The sequence below is a fragment of the Chanodichthys erythropterus genome, chromosome 11 (genome assembly GCF_024489055.1).
Source record: "Chanodichthys erythropterus isolate Z2021 chromosome 11, ASM2448905v1, whole genome shotgun sequence".
In the NCBI taxonomy this organism is placed as follows: Eukaryota; Metazoa; Chordata; class Actinopteri; order Cypriniformes; family Xenocyprididae; genus Chanodichthys; species Chanodichthys erythropterus.
This window is the reverse complement of record NC_090231.1, coordinates 4,543,871-4,564,444: the sequence shown is the minus strand read 5'-3', so window position 1 is coordinate 4,564,444 and position 20,574 is coordinate 4,543,871. Positions and strand designations below refer to the sequence as shown.

At 37.3% G+C, this 20,574-nt stretch overlaps 1 protein-coding gene across 3 annotated transcripts in view; it reads right to left on the bottom strand.

The window, feature by feature from the left end:
• The window catches only part of cemip (cell migration inducing hyaluronidase 1), a 161,606-nt gene that overhangs the window by 40,775 nt on the left and 100,257 nt on the right, over positions 1-20,574 (bottom strand). For all 3 annotated transcript variants that reach the window (XM_067401066.1, XM_067401068.1, XM_067401067.1), the window contains one exon: positions 18,166-18,357. In XM_067401066.1, the coding sequence (XP_067257167.1) occupies positions 18,166-18,357 (192 nt within the window). The remainder of the gene's footprint in view (positions 1-18,165; positions 18,358-20,574) is intronic.

The window sequence follows — 20,574 nt, the reverse complement described above, 5'->3', positions numbered from 1 at the left end:
GCCCATGCCTTTTCAGAGAAATGAAAAGGCTGAATATGGTGTTTTTGCAGATTTTTTATTTATTTTTTGGCCATACAGTAGAAGTCAAGTGTAATCAAAATGGTTTGGTTACAACATTCTTCAAAATATCTTAGTATAAGAAAGTAGCCCCAGCTAAACATTCACTCGTTAACCAGATGGGATGGGTTTGTCCAGGGCCAAATTTTAGAGGACCAAATCCATCATGTGAGAGTGACCGCGATAATGATAATAAAAGTTTTAAAAGTTGTACCGGTTTATCATGTCTACCAGTAGAAATTCTCCCACCCCTAGACAGATCTGTCGATCAGTCACTGTCTTGGTTTGTGTGTCTTCCTCCTCCTTCAGAAAAAGTCAGTCTCACACATAATATATGTTCTCAGAGTTTCTGGACACCACAAGTTCTATAGTAGGACTGAGCTACTGCAGTAGGCATACTGAGAAAAAGAGATTAGGAGAGAAACAATACATGTAGAAATATATGAGAAAAGCTGAGAGTGAAAATTAGGCCAAATGAGGGAGAGCAAGGGAGACGATTCTTGAGTTATCGTATATTTTGAGGGGAATTTCATGCCTTCAATTGGAGAAGGCGTAGCGGGACAGAGGGAAAGAGAGAGATGTCATTCCACTCTCAGACATTCTTCCAGCCTGACCCAGATACTGGGCTGAAGAGGCTCAGAGCTCATCTGAAAATCACAAACAGGGATGCCCAGCTCTCTCGCCTTCCACATCGTCTTCCTCCGACAGGTCCTGGGAGACTGGGTCATGTTGACAAATTGCTCCTCCTAATGGGTGAGATGCCTCTCAATGCTCATTTGTTCATTTTTAAAATGACTACAGTCACTATACGGCTAGATCTTGAGATGTCTAACAGATTCTCTCTGGCACATGAAGAGACCCGGAGGACAGGGAAATCACAAATGAGATCTCTTTAATATCTCAATTGCTTCTCCTAGGCACATAGAGATCTTTGCTTCCCAGATTTTCTTGTGTAAAAGTCTTTATACAATTTATTTTCGATAGTTTAGTAACTTTGTCAACTAACTCTCATTCGTGTATTAGTAGACTGTTGTGTCTTAAGTAGACAATCGAAATAAAGTGTTACCTCCAAAAAGACAAACAAAATAAACAAAGGCAATCAAAGAGCCAACAATATTCATAATATACAATGTCAAGTTTATTGGACAGCTAGATTAGGAAGCAAGCTAGAGAAGAGGTGAAATGAAGATGAAAGAACAGGAGGCTTTTCTTTTTGGTTTCAGATTTTGTACATCCCTGACTGTTTTAACAGAGTTTATACAACATTTATTAAACAGCTGTCTGCGACTGTCTAATTGTTGTGTACCATTTTATTGGCTGTATGCTGACAAGATGAATGCAGATCTATTTCAATCACACACCTCAGTCTATCTGCTTGCCTAAAAATCACCATCAAATGAGCTGATGGCCAGCTGGCACCAAGCAAGAGACAGATGAAAAAAGGGTGAAAGTTCAGAACAAACAAGGGTCAACAGATTGCAACTGCTTCCTGCTTCTGTCTGGCCACCGGTGAGGCAAAGCCGACAGATGGGATTCTTTTCATCACCACACACAATCTAAATTGTGTAGCCCTATAAGTACAGCACTTTTTTAAATCACATTTTAAATCGTAATTACAACTTCTATCAGAAAACTCACAATCAGATGTTTTCTCCTAATCATGCAGCGCTTGGGCATTGCTAAATGTTGATAGGTTAAAACAAGGATCATCAGTTCAATGGAATCAAGAAGCGTTTCAAAAGAATGATTCACTGAAGATTCATCATGTGAATTCAGATGTCGAAGAGAGTGTGAACAGATGAGACTTTCTTAAAAAATAGGATGGAAATATATAACTACAGACACCAATAACTATCATGCACACACTCGCCCTGCACCACTCCACATCCACAGAACAAAACTACTTACATACTCCACCAAAACACATCAACACCTAATCCACAGTCAAGCAAAAACACTCATCACCCATCAACGCCCTGCTAAATAACACATACACATAGAACGATGCTCCATCAACACATGATGCCATATAGTTATGAGCGAATGTAATGATCCAATTAGGGTGGGAATGACAGGCGGGTTTGGGAAGGACATACCCAGATAGCAAGCAGCCACCAAAACAACATTAAATCAATGTTAATTGCTTTGAAACAACATCACTTTTGCACTTGCAACTAATGTTGAAAAAAATGTTGAAATTCCATCCAAAAATCAATGGTAATGGCATTGAATCAATGTTACAATGTGATGTTGGTTCAACATCATTCTGCTCTCAGAAAATGAAACACAACTAGAACTGACTTAAAGCCACACAGCCTGAAATCAACTAAAGATAAAAGAAGACAATAAATCTCTCAAGATCTCAGCAAAATTTCTTTTTGAGAATTAACAGAGGTTTAGATGTTGATGGTTTATTGAAAATTGTAAGTTGAAATATTGAAAGTTTATTGTTTTATTGATCACCATTATGGTGATCAGTGTTTCACTTCGTTGGGCAGTTTTACTCTTGACTTTTATGTGAGTTTGTTGTCTTTGTAACAGTTTACCAAAACACATAATATGTTGCAAACAAAGATGATCAGATGATAAAGTTTTCAGCATCAAGTAGAAGAATTCACTGATCTTATCCCTGACCAAAAGTGGTTCTTTGTTATTGATATATTCACCAACAATTCTTTCTTTCAACAGATCAGACATTCTGAATTCAGATTTTTAAATACATTGTAGTATTTTTAATTTTTTTTTAAAATATCTATTAATAACAAATAAGCATTTTTGGTCTTTTGGTCACAAAGTATACGTTCATCAAATACTTTCGCTTCAAATACACTAAATCCCAGACTCAGCCCATTCAGAAATGCCAGGTCGTTGGCAAAAATTGCTAAATGCAGCACCCCTTTGTCAGAAAAAGCCTCCAAGTCCCTGTTTACATGTACATGGTTATTTTGAAAAAGACATTTCTCTTCGTTTGCGCCCTTCGTTTACACACAAATGAAAACGAGTCTTTCTAAAAACGAGTCTTTCTAAAAAACTCTGGCCAGAGTGGAGATTTTGAAAATCTTCGTTTGCACGTTTGCATGTAAACTGACACAAACGGGTGTTTAGGCAGCCAACGCCACAGTATGCACCAGAGCTCGCACCTACGTCAAAAGTGCGACCTATGTTTACATGTGATCATGGAAGCGTTCAGAGTAGCAGTCGCATTTATGTTGGTGCAAACTCTTCTTCTGTGTTTGCATTTGCAAATACAGCTGCTCCATTATGTCGAGGAGCAGAGACGAATGAATGCTCGGAGGTCAACAATTTTGCAACAACTTCGAATCACTTCAAGAGGAAGTGATTCGTTGCTATTTTCGGCATTCTGATTGGCTTACGTGGGCTTGAGCTTCTCGTTACACTCTTGATGTCATACATACACGGGTACATGTAAATAAACACTTTTCTGAAAACTGACATGTGTGCACAATGTTATTTTTGAAACCGGAGAGGTTGAAATGTCCGTTTATGAAAATAGCCGCCACAGGAACCAATCAGGAGACGTGAATTAAATCATATGATCTCAAGATGAATGACGGCAGGCATGTAAAGAAAATCATTACAGTGGTAATGGATTTTGCGAGTAGCATGTAAACACAACAGTGTGTCGTGTGCTGCTGTAACCCTGACAGAATCTGAGATAACCTACATTAAAAAAACGCTGTAATATGAAACGAACATGGCAGCCACTGCTTTTGCAACTGTTTACTATGTCTTGTTGTCCAAAGAGGTGGACTTTATCCTATCATACACCCCACGCAATGCGACGGCAGGCATGACAAGTGTTTTTTGCTAGTTTCAACCCGATGCAGTTATCATTTTCACGTCCAGCGCCACATTGTTTAAATAGCAAATGCACTCGCACCCATTTGAGCACCCATGGGCGTGCTGGTCTGAAAACGAGGTGTGTTCAGGTGCATTGTTGGCGTGTTGCTATTTTGAGGCAACTGAAAACTGCACCATTGACCAACAATAACCTGGTCTAAAGTCAATGAAGCAGTATTTTATTTGTTATTTAAAGAGCATGTTAGTAATAGGCGCCGGGTGCACAACGTGTGTACACTCTGCTTATTACACACACAGGGACGTGCAGCAGCACACAAACATGCCTAATATTACAGGTGCCATCGAATGTTTTTTTACAAGATGTAATATAAGTCTAAGGTGTCCCCTGAATGTGTCTTTGAAGTTTCAGCTCAAAATACTCCATGGATTTTTTAACTGCCTATTTTGGGGCATCATTAAATATGCACGGATTCAGGGCTGCTGGCCCTTTAAATCTTGTGCTCCCTGCCCATCGAGCTCGCGACTCTGTAATACAGTGCATTTACAAAGTTCACACAGCTAATATAACCCTCAAAATGGATCTTTACAAAGTGTTCGTCATGCAGCATGTCTAATCGCGTAAGTATGGTATTTATTTGGATGTTTACATTTGATTCTGAATGAGTTTGATAGTGCTCCGTGGCTAAAGCTAACATTACACACTGTTGGAGAGATTTATAAAGAATGAAGATGTGTTTATGAATTATACAGACTGCAAGTGTTTAAAAATGAAAATAATGACACACAGTAAGAAACAATGGTAACTTTAACCACATTTAACAGTACATTAGCAACATGCTAACGAAACATTTAGAAAGACAATTTACAAATATCACAAAAAAAATCATGAGATCATGGATCATGTCAGTTATTATTGCTCCATCTGCCATTTTTTGCTATTGTTATCGCTTGCTTACCTAGTCTGTTGATTCACCTGTGCACAGATCCAGACGTTACTGGCTGCCCTTGTCAAATGCCTTTCATAATGTTGGGAACATGAGCTGGCATCTGCAAATATTGGGGGCGTACATATTAATGATCCCGACTGTTACGTAACAGTGTTATGTTGAGATTTGCCTGTTCCTCTGAGGTCTTTTAAACAAATGAGATTTATATAAGAAGGAGGAAACGATGGTGTTTGAGACTCACTGTATGTCTTTTCCATGTACTGAACTCTTGTTATTCAACTATGCCAAGATAAATTCAATTTTTGATTCTAGGGCACCTTTAAAAATAAAGAGATTCCTCTCTGAAGAAGCGTTCAGTCTTTCCACTTGCAAATTCTGCCATGTAAACAGCGAACCCACCACTGTGCCCAAAACACACACATCACCCATTAAGAGAATAGCTACAACCCTTGTGGACCATTTGTCTGGTGCGCCGACCATTTTGTCCGTTGTTAAACTAGCAAAAGAGGATTCGGACACGCCCCAAGTGCACCTGCGCCATGCGCTTCATACTATAAGCATAGATCGTTAAATTACGATGAGAAACAAATGATTACACTTGACATTTCTGTCCTCCTCACTTCTGAAATGATGGCTACACCCCTGATCTTACTGCAATGCATTCAGGGATTGTTTTCTACAAATTTGGTCTAAAGGAGGCATCTCAGAAGACGCTGAAAAATCACGCTGCCTACTTTTCTGAACAGCCTTTTGTGTTGTAAGTGCACCTATGATGCATTAAAACGCTTCCACTGTGTGATTCACACACTTGATTCAATCAAGCTCATTTCTAACGCAGAGAGATACGCATTCAGACAAACAAACAAGCACATTCACCCAGCATGAGAGACGCATCTCAATAGACAACTGAGGAGGATTAAATGAGTTTCCTCAGGGCTGGAAAACTGTCGAATGGCTTTTACAAGAGTCATAAAATGAGAAAGCGCCCTACACTTCCGCATCAGAGACAGAAACACAGAGAGACAAGCATTCGCCATCAATCTCCTGTGAGAGCATCATTAGCGCCGTATCAGCAACACGCATCTTTGCGTTCGTCGTGATGAATACACCAGGCGCTTTGTTTTTATGGCATCTTCCCTTGTTTGCCATCGCCCACGTGCAACACAAACCTGCTCTAATCGTGCAGGCAGTCGAGACAAATTACGACCCTGACGGATAATGAATGTGCGACCTCTGCTTTTCCGGGGCAGGGAGGTCTTAGTGCACGTTTCAGAGCGAGAACACGTGCGCATGCACACATCCGGGCCCTGATTTCTCAAGCAGACATGTATTCTGTGCCATTAAGGTCTTAATTATGGCCTCCGTTGAAAAAATTACCACATTCACACACACTGAAAAGCCAGGGGTGCTGGCAGAAAGACCTACGTGAGTGGACTTTCAATGCGGCATGAGTTGTGTCCATCCTTAATTAGTGTCTATGTGTGTTTGTGAGATGAGTCACAGTGTCGTGTCCACAAGCTAAGCAGATCTTGACCTGTACTCCTCAGCGCCATCACAGGGATATGGATATATAGAATAACAGATCATTATCTTTAATTCGGTTATGGAACAAACTGTGTTCGAGGTGAGATGTTAATTCCCATTAGGCGGAGAGACCAGCTGAGAACAAAGACACTGCTGGCAATTATTACCAAAACACATTTGCATTTCACACATTGTGAAGCTACTTCTATTGCTCATACTTACAATTAGTTGTCTGAACAAAACACTAAGCAATTAACTTTGGCTGTATAACTTGTTCTGCACCGTTTGTGATACTTCAAATGAAGTGGTACTTTTCTAAGTAATTAGACTTCACCTGCAGGATGATAAAACAGGGAATAAAAAAATGACATAGAAGAAGGAAGCTGAGCCATACTGTATATTCTAGGATATGAAACACTTTTCTCAGAAATGCCCATATTGTCAATGTACAAGTGATGATACCACATCTGTTTGTTTAACAATATGTCTATTTTTGGTTGTGTGACTCAATGTGACTTAAGTGACGATAAAAAATGTATACTTCGGTTTAAAAAGCAGTGTACATTGTTTTCAGACAGATCCTAAATCAGATTTTAAATCACATACTTGTTTGTTAAAGTCAGATTAATGTGATTAATAAGTGCCTAAACATTGAAGCATGATGTCTTTCTATGTATGCATTCATTCCCGTTGTTCAAATGGCACTAGAAACATCAAGTTTGATTACCAAAAGAATACATTTACTGATAAAATGCACACATTGAATGCACTAGTCACGTACATGTATACATCTATTCAATGCATGCCTTTTCATCTGACACATTTACCCAAATTTGACAGTAAAAATAGAAGATGCTTTCCAGATGATGCACGTCTTTATGCATCTATAGACATCTCGAAGGGGAACAATCATTTTGATGCATGACGCAGTTGAAAACCTTACTGACATAAATATATTCACATTACACAGCCATGCACATCTCATTACAACTTGGCAATGAAAAAACAAATGCCAGCAATGTTTTTGTACAACTACAGTTACTGTCATGGTTTTGACAAATACAATCGTCCAAGTGAATCAGTGCTGTTTACCTGAACAAACCCCCTCAGAGCAACAAGCAACTGGTGCAGGGACAGGAATAGACATTATTGGGATTTAATAAACAACAGCTTTATCTGGTGGCATGAGTCACTCCGCTGAAGTCTTAAGGAACAAGAAAAGAGCTGACTTGGCTCTTAAAATAGAACCATCCCGTCTGCCGAACGGAGAGCTGTCACAAGAAATTATATGGAGACTTGACGATGAGGAATCAACAATGGAACAGCTGGAAATGCTTTTAATGATGTTGGAAGTTGTTGTGGAGAGAGACAGAGAGTGAGAGATGAGAAGACAGATGAGAAACTGAAAGAGACAGAAAAAAAAAAGAGTGCAAAGTTTGGAAAACAACAACAAATTCTGAGCAACAAATTGAGACAAATGTTTTCATATTTTCACACACAAGCACGTTTTCCAGAATTTTTCCCTTGTATGTTCACATGACAGATGCATTCAATCAAAAGGCTCTGCGTGTCCAGGCAGTATTTGCTATAGTAATAAAGAAGGCAAAACCAAGTTAAATTGTTGTACGACAACTGAGAGCTAAAACGTGAAACACACAAAGATATTTTCTTTTTTAAAATGAGAGTGCCTGATCTATAATTATGTGAGTGTCTTTTGAGTATTTAATTCTTTTGATATGCATAAGACGTGCAAGAACGACATAAAACATTGCCTTTGTTCTCGGACATTCTGTGTTTGATTGTAATGGAAAGCTGGATTAATTATTCAGAACATAAAATCATACGTTTAAAAACTACTCCAACAGAAAGCATGATGGAGCTGACATAAGAAATAAGGAGAGTGTCTGAAAAGAGGAACTGTCTTGCTGTTACTTGACAGGAGTAATTACACTGATGCCCCGCAACTTAATGCATGGAAAGAGGAAAATGCTCTTTGGAAAATCCTCAATGAGAAAGCTGAACGTTAAAGCAAAACTGCTTATTAAATATGAGCAATGCTTGGCAATGTATCCGAGCAGGCTAATTCCTCCTGGAATTATGAATGCATGTGGTTTAAAAAAAACATGATAGTCATACTACACTGCATACAACCTATTACATAAGTACAGTATACAGGCTAATCCTATATATTTTGCTTAATATAAAAAGCTATTTGGGAATTAAATCTGCTGTAAGCAACTTATTTCTGGGGTGTATCACATATAAAATGTCTCTATTATCAGACAGATATCAGTGAAATAAGTGTCGTGAGAAATCATACCTGCCTTAGGCTCTAAAAAAAGCATCGGAGCACAACCTGAGCTTGCTAGCCAATAACAAAACTTAAAGGATTTGCTGACATGTTTTGAAAAACAATGCTTTGCAATGTTTTGGAAAAATGCTGAAGCAATGAGGTGGAGGTGCAAATGCAACATTCCATTCAAAGCCTGTGGAATATTATAAGGAAAGCCTGTGGAATATCATATTCCAACAATAAAGATGTTCTGTTGCATGAAGAAATAAACTGGAATACTAGCAATTGCTTTAGACGTGTGTGGATATCAACAATCTCCTAGGGCCGTATTACTAGGGCTGCCCTCGACTAAAGATTTGACTAAAATATTCTTAGTCAACTAATCGTATATTAATAAGCCATATAAATCATAATAATAAGCCTTTAATTGCCTATATATAATACATAGCCTAGCCTAATCAGTGCTCAAGTGCACACAAAAAGTTTGCCACAGCGCACCGGCAAAAGTAATGATTACGAATGTATCATGAAAAAACAGCAAGCAGACTGCTTTAACATTTTAATAATTTATTGAAAATGTTTTCTTTGTTTTCGGCTGCAGATATTAAGTTGACGATGCTGACTCATGATCTGTGCAAAATGCACGTTTCATGCGGATTACATAATCTCTACTTTAAATAAAAGTAAAGTAAAAAGTACCTCAGTTTCGAATTATGTATTACTTTTATCTGCATGACCGAAAATGAGTATTTTAAGTTTTTCAGCTGTTTTTGTTTTGTTTTAGCGCACAATAAGTATTCTCATCGCTTCATAACATAAAGGTTGAAACACTGCAGTCATGTCGACGGTTTTAACGATGTCTTGTACCTTTCTGGACTTTGAAAGTGTTGATTATATTTTCAAATTATTGGTTGGAAAATGAGCAAAATCGAAGCAAATGTAGTACTTAAGCTCAAAGTATACTTCGGCCGTCCGTGCACTGTCTGTATGATGCTGACTGTATTCACAAACAAAATAGTATACTTTGAAAGGCTAAGAACATGGAAAATTAATTATACCCGGGTCTTTAAAAAACAACTGCTGTCTCAGAAAAACATCAAAGATAGAATGAAGATTTTGGCAGAATATGGGAAGTCGTGTGTGGAGTGAATCACAATGAAACACGAGTTGCTTGGTGATGCTCCAGAGCGGCATCAATGAAAATCTGCTGAGAAATATAATAATAAATGCATCTCTAGCACAGTGAAGCATGGAGGAAGAGCTGTCATTTTACCTGCTGGTATTGGTGAGCTACTTCACTGTGCAAAGTCATTTAATGCTTTGGAGTTCAGGAGAATATATTGCAGAATGGCTTGCTTCCCAAAATAAAAAGTAGTTATCTATAGAGGAATGATCAGATGTTATTTTTCAACAAGACAATGGGTCTCAATCACTAATAATTGCATGTACTATTTGTATTTATACATAAGTTTGAACTTCTCATGAAAACACAATTTATTCTTAACCTCCTTCTAAAGTTGATGAATTCTGACTATTCTAAATGAGCAACAGCGTGCCCAAGGTGAGTAATTTACATAAAACACACCCACACCATGCCCAAATAAGGGCATTCCACACACCATGTCCACATAAGGGCATTCTGCACACCCTTTTCTTGTCACTCTCAGCAAACATGATGCTCTCTAAAGAAGCATTCTGATCTGCGAGCAATGCCAAGAGTGCCGTCCTCAAAATTAATTCAAACGCAATAAACACCTTTTATACAGACATTACTGAACCCTCTGTTTAATCAGCTGTACATGTGCGTACCTGCTTCTTCCTGCTAATTTCCTGACTAGTGATTTGTGATAAAAATGGTTACTACCAAGGCCCGGTTTCACAGACAGAGCTTATATTAAAGGTATATTAATATAAAAGGTATACGCAAATTAAGATATTTTTGTTGAAATATGATGACTCAGTGAGGCCTCTATAGCCAGCCACATGAACTGATTTAAATATGTTTTTAGTACATTAATGGATGTTGAGGGAGGAAATGTCATTTCTGGCTATGCAGGCCTCACTGAGCCATCGGATTTCATCAAAAATAACTTAATTTGCATTCCAAAGGTTAACGAAGGTCTTACAGGTGTGGAACGGCATGAGGGTGGGTAATTAATGACAGAATTTTCATTTTTGGGTGAACTAACACTTTAAGCCAGGATTAGGCCTTAGTTAAATTAGGACATTTAGTAGCTTTTATAAACATGCCTTCAAAAAACATTACTGATGTGCATCTTGAGACAAAACAATGGCACTGACATTTTTTAAGATATGCTTTCAGTTAAAACATGCATTTCAGACTGTAATGCTATTACGTGTTAACATTTGTTATGCAGGTGTAATATTATCAACAGAAGTGCTTTACAGTGCTTGTAACAGGTTTTCTTCTCATGCAATGTGGGAACACTGACTCACTGGTGCATTTTATTTGCTTTGAGACCATTTTTAGATGTTCAAATAGATCAAAAAATGGTCTCTTTCTGAGTTTAAATGAGTAAATCAGTCCAGAGGAAGTTATCAAAATGGCTAAAAGCAGCTTTAAATGATTACAGACAATGAAACTTCACAAACATCTGTAATTGTTTTCAGTGCAAAACACTTAAGTGAATCTTGATTCTGTCTGGTTTCGTTTTACGTCTGGCAAGCATCAGTAAAAAACACTGAAAAATTGCATGCTGTTTGAGGAAGAGTTGAGGTCTGGAGCGATGGGATCTGTCAGCTGATCTGAGTCATTGCACAAATAATAAGGGCAAATTGTTTAAAGAATGCCAAGGTACATTGTGTCCTCTCTGTGCCTGTGTGTGATTAGCATGAGCAGGTAATGGAGAGCTGCTCACACCACGAGGCCTTCAGAGAGACAGCAATTATCACTGTGATTTGTAAGTTGACTGTAGATGTGTTTGTTCTGCATGATTATTTACCTGAGATATGATTCATTCAAACTGCTTGTGTCAATGCAATCTTTACAGTAAAAATAATTACAAATCTTTAAAATAACATTAATTTAATTGAGAAACAAAATTGCATAAGACTTGTTTTCAGAGAATAAATCTTGAATTAAGTTTTTTTTTCCTACCCCAGATGCAGGATTGTATTGGATAATAAGAATCGAAACTTGAACTGATCTTGACTTTTGTTAATGTTTCTTACCACAGTTTAAAATATTCACCTCATTAAAAAAAGTATAGGCTTAAAACACAAACATAAAAAAGTTAACTCTTAAGTTAATTCACTCTGATGGCATTCATTCATTTAGAAGGCAGCTGTCTATGTAGCCAGCAAGGAAGTTCACTAGGGTTTGGAAAAGCCACTTCACATAAATTTGCTTTATCTAAATCCCTTATGAAATTCATACCTGCCTTAATTCAACCCAACAGCTGCATCAGCAAATATCTTTATGTGCATGGAATGCACTCTTTCGGATTTAAAAAAGTCACTCTTTATCCAGAGATATGCCAATTGAAAATATCAAAGTGAAAACTCTGAGTTAAAGGTGATTTTTGTCTAAGGTTGTCCACTGTTGATGGGTGGACTCAAATCTCTAGTGACCTCACATTGAGCAAAGTGTACCATTGTTATCAAAACAGTGGATTTACCATGGTACATATGGATATGCATATAAATTTGGGGTATAACGGAACATGTATCCGACCAGAACTGTCACGGTACGAACGTCACGGTTTGGTGCATATAGTCAGACGACGAATACTGTCAGTCACAGGTGATCCAATCCAGCAGGGGGTGCACACAGTAACGCAATGCTTTTTGCTAACCACCGCTACAGTAAAAAGAGCAGAAGAAGAACAGATGATCTACGCATAGATATGTTTACATTTAATCTCTCAACTGCAGAAAGACATCATTAAAACAGCTTGAGAATAAAATCTCACGTAGCATTACATTTACCTCAGGAAAGTCATTTAGTGTCCACAGCATGTTAGTTCACTAAATATATGCACTATATTAGCTCATATATTCATTATATTCACTTTACCTGTTATTAATATCTTAAATATTTAATATATGTTTAAATAAATTTGTCATGAAAACAAGTTATGACAGCAACTGTGTAAATGATTATATTTCAAAAATGAATTGGAGCAGAATAATAATTGAAAAATAATTTTATAATTAGATTTAGAAGTTAATGAAAAACCTTTACATGTTTTTTTTTTTTTTTTGATTATTAGATCTAAAAATAAATAGCAACTAAATTTAATAGTTTGAGCTCTTTTGTTAATTGCAACCTTTAATATTACAGTAATGTGCAAGAAAGGCTCCCTGTATATCGTTTTTTTTTTTTTTTTTCTTAAGAAAATGTTAATTATAACTGAATTTATTTAAAGAAAGAGACAGAATTTGTTCAATAAACCACTTATTAATAAAAAAGAAAGTTTAATTTTCTTCCTCTTTTCATTTCTAGGCCTATCTCACAATTCAGATTGAAACCAAAGGCATCTTCTTGAAGACAGCGCTTCAGTGCACCGTAACATCTTATCAAGAGAGCTTCAGATACAACTAATTAAATAATTTTGTGATAGAAATTGAATCATAAGTTGGAGAAAAAATGAAAAAGGACATTTATAAACAGTTTAACATCAACTATTTCCCCACCAATTTGAACAAAAAGCTGAGATAATTTTTTTTATCAAAGACTACGTCCGTATTGGATTCAGAGTGACAATCAAAACGTAGACAGAGTAGATCGAGTCCATCAATACCCCAAAGCTTGCACACCCTAATGAAAATTAACCATGATTTTACTACGAATAAAACGAAAAAACAACAAACCAACCATGATTTTACTGTGGTTTTGTTGTGGTTACACAAATGGTAGTCAATATGCCAAAAAAACAGATTTACTATAACAAAACCATGATTAACCATGAGTCCTACCTCTTCCTGAGTTGCCATTTCACTCAGTAACATCAGGCAACGAGTTAGCTTACATATGCATAGGCTATCGTTTGTTTCTGCTTCTTCATGTTTTTGCATTCTGAGATTCTGTACTCTTTCAGAACATGTGTAATAGCGCCCCCTAGAGCATAACAGTGAAAACATTCCATCAATGGGGGAGAAGCATTGTGTCAGAAAGAGTTAATAATTATTTCCAAACAAGCCGCTGATTCACACACACACAGGATTATATTAACACCAGGCTATGTTGTCTTCAAGAATCAACCTGATTAAGGGATTGGGACATGCCCTGAAGCCTTCAAATAACCTAAAAAATGTGCTTCTTACAGACTTATCTAAATTACCTGGTTTTATTGAATTCAAATATATTATTTATGACATCCTGAATAGAAGTTACAACAAAAATCACTTTTTTACAGTGGAGCAGAGAGGGCAGGATTTTCAGCCATTGTTTCAAACCAGAAAACAGTGACTCAGTACCTGCGGTAAGTGAGTCAAAGATGACTGTGGCAGGGGAAAATTGATTGGAGGTTTGATGAAAAAGAAACCAAGACTCTGCTTTGGAAAGAGACTTTTCTCTCTCAAAAAAAAGAGTGAATCCTGCAGCCACTGAGGTTCTGCTTCAATGAGTGACTGAGGGAAGGTTTGCCAGCCCATATCTCTGTCTTTGCCACAATAAACCAGCTGAAAATCAATGTCAATATTGTGCTGAGATCTACTTAATCTTCCTTAGCACTGATAGTTTTTGAAAACAGTGCTGTCAGAAAGAACCTCATTGATTTCTGCTCATTCCACTGAGCTGCAAAGGTGATTTCTGCAAAATCCATGATGAATTCTCTGTGATATTAAAATGAGAAGATATCCTCAGAGTTCAATTGCAAATAAAAATCAGAAAACTACCCTGAACTGGGTTAGGTTATCTTGAGAGATTACATCAGGTATGACATCTAAATATGTAAAGCAATGCATCTCAACCCAAACACATTTGTTTAACTGTTTAACCATATTTAACTGTTGTCAACTGCACAATAAATATCACTTTGTTTGGCATTCTAAGGTGTAAGTTTAAAAAGCCGATCGGTCTTGATGTCACAAAGAAAAACGAGCTGCCTCTGGAACTTCGAGACAAAGTTATTAGGAGAAAAAGACCTAGAGAATGTGATAGAGATTGGTATCATTTTGGCCCTTCCTTTGAGCACTGTGATGCTCATTGTAGCAAAATGGACAAAATGGCGCAAAGCCCAGAAACATCTAAGATCAGACCATCCTCGAGCAACTGAACAAGAGGAGCAATTGTTAAAGTAATGAACAAGACAGCAGCTACAACCCTGACAGGACCGCAGAGCTTATTGGATGAAATGAGAGAAACCACCTAACATCACCAATCGTTCCAACACTTCAAAACAGATTCTGCTTGAGAGCAGCTAAAGAAGCGACTTCTGGGAGAGGCTAAACCTGAAGTTTGCAACAAGACATCTGACAAAACCGGCAATCTTTTGCAGCCTGATGGCATTAACGCTGAGCATTCAGGTCTGAAAGTGAAGTACTATATTTAGTGCAAACCAAACTGCCTACGCAATATCATTCTGAACCAATGAGCATGATGGTCAGCATACAGAGAAATGCGTTCAGGGCAAAATCATCCTCCAAAAGCACAATGACCCAAAACACAATGTAGTCTCCTCACTGTCTACTACCTACATTTACAAACAATTGCTGTGATACTCTAAAGACCATAAACAGTACTTTTATGTATTTTTGAAAGAAAGTAATATTGTATTTCAACAAGGATGTGTTAAAGACTTTTAAAGTGGACCTATAATCCTCTTTTCACAAGATGTAATATAAGTCCCTGGTGTCTCCAGAATGTGTTTGTGAGGTTTCAGCTCAAAATCCCCCACAGATAATTTATTATAGCTTGTCAAATTTGCCCCTATTTGGGTGTGAGCAAAAACATGCCGTTTTTGTGTGTGTCCCTTTAAATGCAAATGAGCTGCTGCTCCCCGCCCCCTTTCCAGAAGAGGGCGGAGCTTTAACAGCTCATCAACAACAAAGCTGGAGAATCTCACGGAGCCTAAATGAGGATTGTCAGTAACAGTGTTCAGCCTTACATTGTTCAAACCGGAGTCGACACTGATGGAGAGACTCAGGAAGAAGAAAATATCTCCCTTTGCATTGAACTTTGAGCATTGTAACTTTGCAGATGACTAATCGTATCTCAATGCAATGTTGTCTCCAAAAATGATGCATATAATTCTGCCATTAAAATTGTCAAAAGATACCTGAGCCTAAAGACACTGTCCACATTGGAAGCATGCCTATAATGCATTAAAATGCTGCCCATGTAGGCAGCTCCAGAGGTTTTGAAACACAGCCTATTATTAAATAGCTTGAGAAAAGGTTAGTATTCTGGAAAGGCCCAGCTAGACTTCACAAGCTTCAATCCAATTGAATTTGTGGTATGACTTGCTGAAATTGCAGTCCAGTGATGCGCTACATCTAATTTGGAGAAAATTATTTTAGCATTAAAATCAGGAGGTGTAACAGGAAAAAATTCAATGGGGGGGGGGGGGGTACTTTCCGAAGTCTCTGAATGTCAACCACCACATCATTGTTGAGTAAAGGATACCTGAATATAATTAAACCAAAAGAAGATAAACACAGGTAAACTATAAACATCAGAATGAAAAGTTCTCTCACACACACACTTCAGCCTGAAGGTTTTCCAGAACAGATCTAAAGCCATCTTCACTTTTGAGTGTGTTGTGCTTTCCTGACTCTGATGTAAGACATTCCAAACCCCCAGAGGAAAAGGATGAAGGGATTTTACAAGGAGTTTATTTGAAATCGGAACTCTTTGTGCCTATGAGGAACCGTTTTTCTGACTGCTGGAGCTCAACTTTTTCTCTGATGCAAAATTTCATCTAATGCTTGGTAAATTGCCATGATGAAATCCTGTTGACAGCACTGAAGTGTCACAGACAAAGACAGCAATCAGCAGCTGTTATTTCAGCTACACTTTAAATTCAAACGTCCCTGTTTCTGTGTTTTTATGTAAGTGCTGAGTAATACTAAACAACAATGTGCATAATTATTTTTTGTAGGTATATATATATACATATATATATATATATACATATATATATATATATACAAAATAATTATGCACATTGTTGTAACTATACTATATATAGTTATTATATATATATTTCCGAAACATGTTTGAAGCGGTTAACCAATCACAACACACTGGTCCAGCCGACTAATCAGAGCACGTTGTGCATTTCAGAAGGAGAGGCTTTATAGAGACCGGAACTAAACAGTGTAAAAGTGAAAAATAATGTTTTTTGAACATTCAAACATGAAAACCTACACTCCAAAATTAAAATCAAAATCAAAACTTTGAAAAAGGGCATAATAGGTTCTCTTTAATAACTGAGCATTAAAATATTCAAAAAAATAAGTTACGTTTGCTCATGGCAGATATGCGTTTTGGAACAGGGGTACAATGAACGTTTCAGTACATCATCATGCACTCATTCAGAAAGACAAATGTTCCAGCTTATAAAGTTTGATTTGATGTGTCAAACAGTCAAAAAATGCTCCCGCGTTCGCTTTAGACAGTGTTGCCTACTTAACTGCTTACTCATGACATATAGCAACACAGCTAAAAGTATTCCTCACATGTTGGACCTTTTATTTTCTATTGTCTTTTAATATATTCTACTTCTACCTATTGTGACATGCTTTCTCAAGCCCCAGTACGAGCTGTTTGTGATGTTTGAGTGAGGCTCAGGCGTGACATGCGGAAGGGTCGTTTGCAAGGTTGCTTTATTTTTTAAATTTCACTAAGTGCTGGGGCTGCCCGATTAATTGAAATTAACCCTAAATCACACTGAAATCACTTGGCTTAGTGTGATTATGAAACCGCAAAGGCTGCGATTATTTTTTTGTCAGTGAAGCACGGCTCTGTGATCAGTAGTAAATGCTGCTCCATCTGAAAGCACTGCGAGTTTGAGTCGCTTATAACGTGCATTTGAAAAAGCAACACACGCACGTCAGACATCTTCCCAAACATGAGAAGCATTTACAAACCTCTTGTCCAACAAAACCAACATTTAATAACATGATTTTACTCCAAACTCACTTCATAATGTCAGTCGAGTGTTTGAAATAACATCCTTCTTTAAACTGATGTGGCTTCTTACACAGAACAAGGCATAAAATATTATTTCATAGTATTTATTACAGTGATAAAGGCTATGTCGATTAGCATTGCATTATAAATATACTTTATTATCATGAAAACACCTGAGAACGCTTGAAGAAATCAGATAAAGCATATATTGTCATATATAGCCGTGTTTATTTCTTAAATGTGTCATAGATAGCGTTTTAGCCATTTTGTAATAACATAAAAAGGCTGCTGCTGGTTGGAATCTGTATATTGGTGGAATCCAGATATCTATGGGTGGATATGTACGACAATGGACTAAAATTTGGCCAACAATTAGGCTGAATTGCTTTATACCTTCATAGAGGAATTTGAGAGCTATAACTGACCTTCCACTTTGATCTGGTTCCTCGAGCAAGAAGGACAAGGCAAGATGCTGAACTCTTCAGCTTGGTGCATTGAATAGTCCGTGCTGGCCACCACGATCCTGTCGCCGAATGTCCATCCCTGAGGTTCGTCCGCCAGCTCCAGGATACTGCAGTTAGACAGGGTGTCTATGGAGATGGAGGCCTGTGGACGCACTGTTGAAGGACACACATTTATTTAGCATGCACATATGGTCAATAACTGTCATGCCCTATATAAAGATTTATATGCAGTGTTAGTCTAATCTGATCTGAGATCCATTAAAGATGCATGAAATTGTGTGCATGAAATGCATACATGCATTTTTATACATAACCAGGCAAACACTTGACTGAAACATGTCTCCTGAACAGAGATCTTAAGATCTTGTTTAGAATTAAGTGATTGATACCCATTAATCAAACCCAGATAGAGACATTTAACAAACGTAAAGTCATCGTGAGCAACAAGGTTCCATTGTCTCTACATGAGAACATTGCTTTTACATCTACGCATTTGACAGGCGCTTTTCTCCAGAGCAACTTACAGTTAATTCAAGCAATATATTTCATTTGTGCTTCTTGGAAATCAAACTCATGATCTTGGAGTTCCCGCGCATCTTTTATGTATTTTTGTCCCTCAAAGGAGGAACTAAATGCATTAAAACTGAAGCAATGCATAATCTATAATATTTTTATCATGCATGCCTCTTTACGCATGAGAAATGTGACCAGGTCATGTTATGGTCACAATCAGTCATGATGTGACAAGAGTTCTTTAAAATGTCTTTCACAGCAAAGACAACCAGATGAAGTATTCTGGCTTGTAATCAGATGGAGAAACTTGCATGTTAGCAATTATAGAATGGCATATTAACAACTAATCTGGGCTGAATTTACAGACAGACGGCGGTTTAGATTAGCACAAACCAATTTCAGCCAATAAACAAGATGTACCATTTTGGGAAAATTAAACCTTGAAACATGTGACTGAAAAATCCAATACTTAGAGAAGGTCACAGAAATGCTCAGAGTTCTGTTAAAATCACTGACAGGAGGAGCACAAAATGTGACACTTATGGCATTTGGCCCTGCAATCTTTGAGAGCAGTTTAACTTGACTGACAACAAAATGTCAGTTTTGGTGCACTTGTGCACTCCAGATTATGTTTAGCGGAATAAAATCAATGTTACAAAATTACAAAGTGCAGGAAGTATATTTCTGAAGCTTTTTGTCCATTTTTGTCTATAAGTAGCTAGTAAAGTGCACACTTTATTTGACAAGAAATTGTCAAAGAGGGCTTACGAGCTCTTGAGGTCATCACAAATCACTTATAAAGGACGTTAGAGCTTTTACAAAACTCTCATTACATTTGACAGAAATTACTTTCAAAATGAACGTCTTAGTCAATGTTAAACATCATGCACAACCCATTTCATTTGTGCAGACTGACATGTTTACAAACAAAATCAGGACATTCGATGTAGGACGGGACTTTATCCTTCAAGAATCTTAAAGAATTTCGGTGATAAGGACAGAGCATTTTATTTCATCCCAGGCTACATTCACATTGTCAGTGTTTGGGATTGACAACAGCATTTACTTCCCATTTACACAGCAGCTTACAGTAGCGTCTCGAACAGTGGGAGTCAAACCCACAAAAAGTCATGGCGTAAGGAATGCTGTTTCCGGGTTCAAGCCTCTACCGTTTCATTTGAGAATACCATCTCAACAGCTGTTTATGAGCACTGTTTATTCTTATTACACATTTTACCTAAGCATTTAAAAACATGCAGTGTACACTACAGTCTTTGAGCTCATGGTGTCCCAGACAGGAATATTTTAATGATTTATAAAAGATGAATCACTGTCTGGTCATCGGGGATTTCGGCATGGAGATAGAGGTTAGAAATATAATTTTTCGATAGTATTACATCACATTTTGAGTGTATATTAGCACCGTTTGTTGTTTTCTAGGGGCATCTGGTAGAGCGTTTAGACCCATGACAAATCAGGTCCTCCCTCAAAATCAGGTCTCCCAAACTACCTAATGATATTAATTTAAAATACCCAAAGAGCTTACTATATAATGCGTAAGAAAACAAATTAGTGCATATTAAACCATTTGATTGCAATTTCTTGCACTTGATTAACCTTTAATTAATAAATTATGATTATAATAGCCTATTAAGTGAATAATTGAACATCATTAATTTGTTTTATTTATAACTGAAATATTTGGACATTTAACACTTAATTTAACACTTAATTACATTAAAGATGATTGTGAATACATGTAGGGTAAGTGCAACTGCGTGTATAAACTAAACTATCAGGCTAATCGGGTATCTGTATGCTGTGCTAGTACATACGCTAATTAATACAGATATAGAA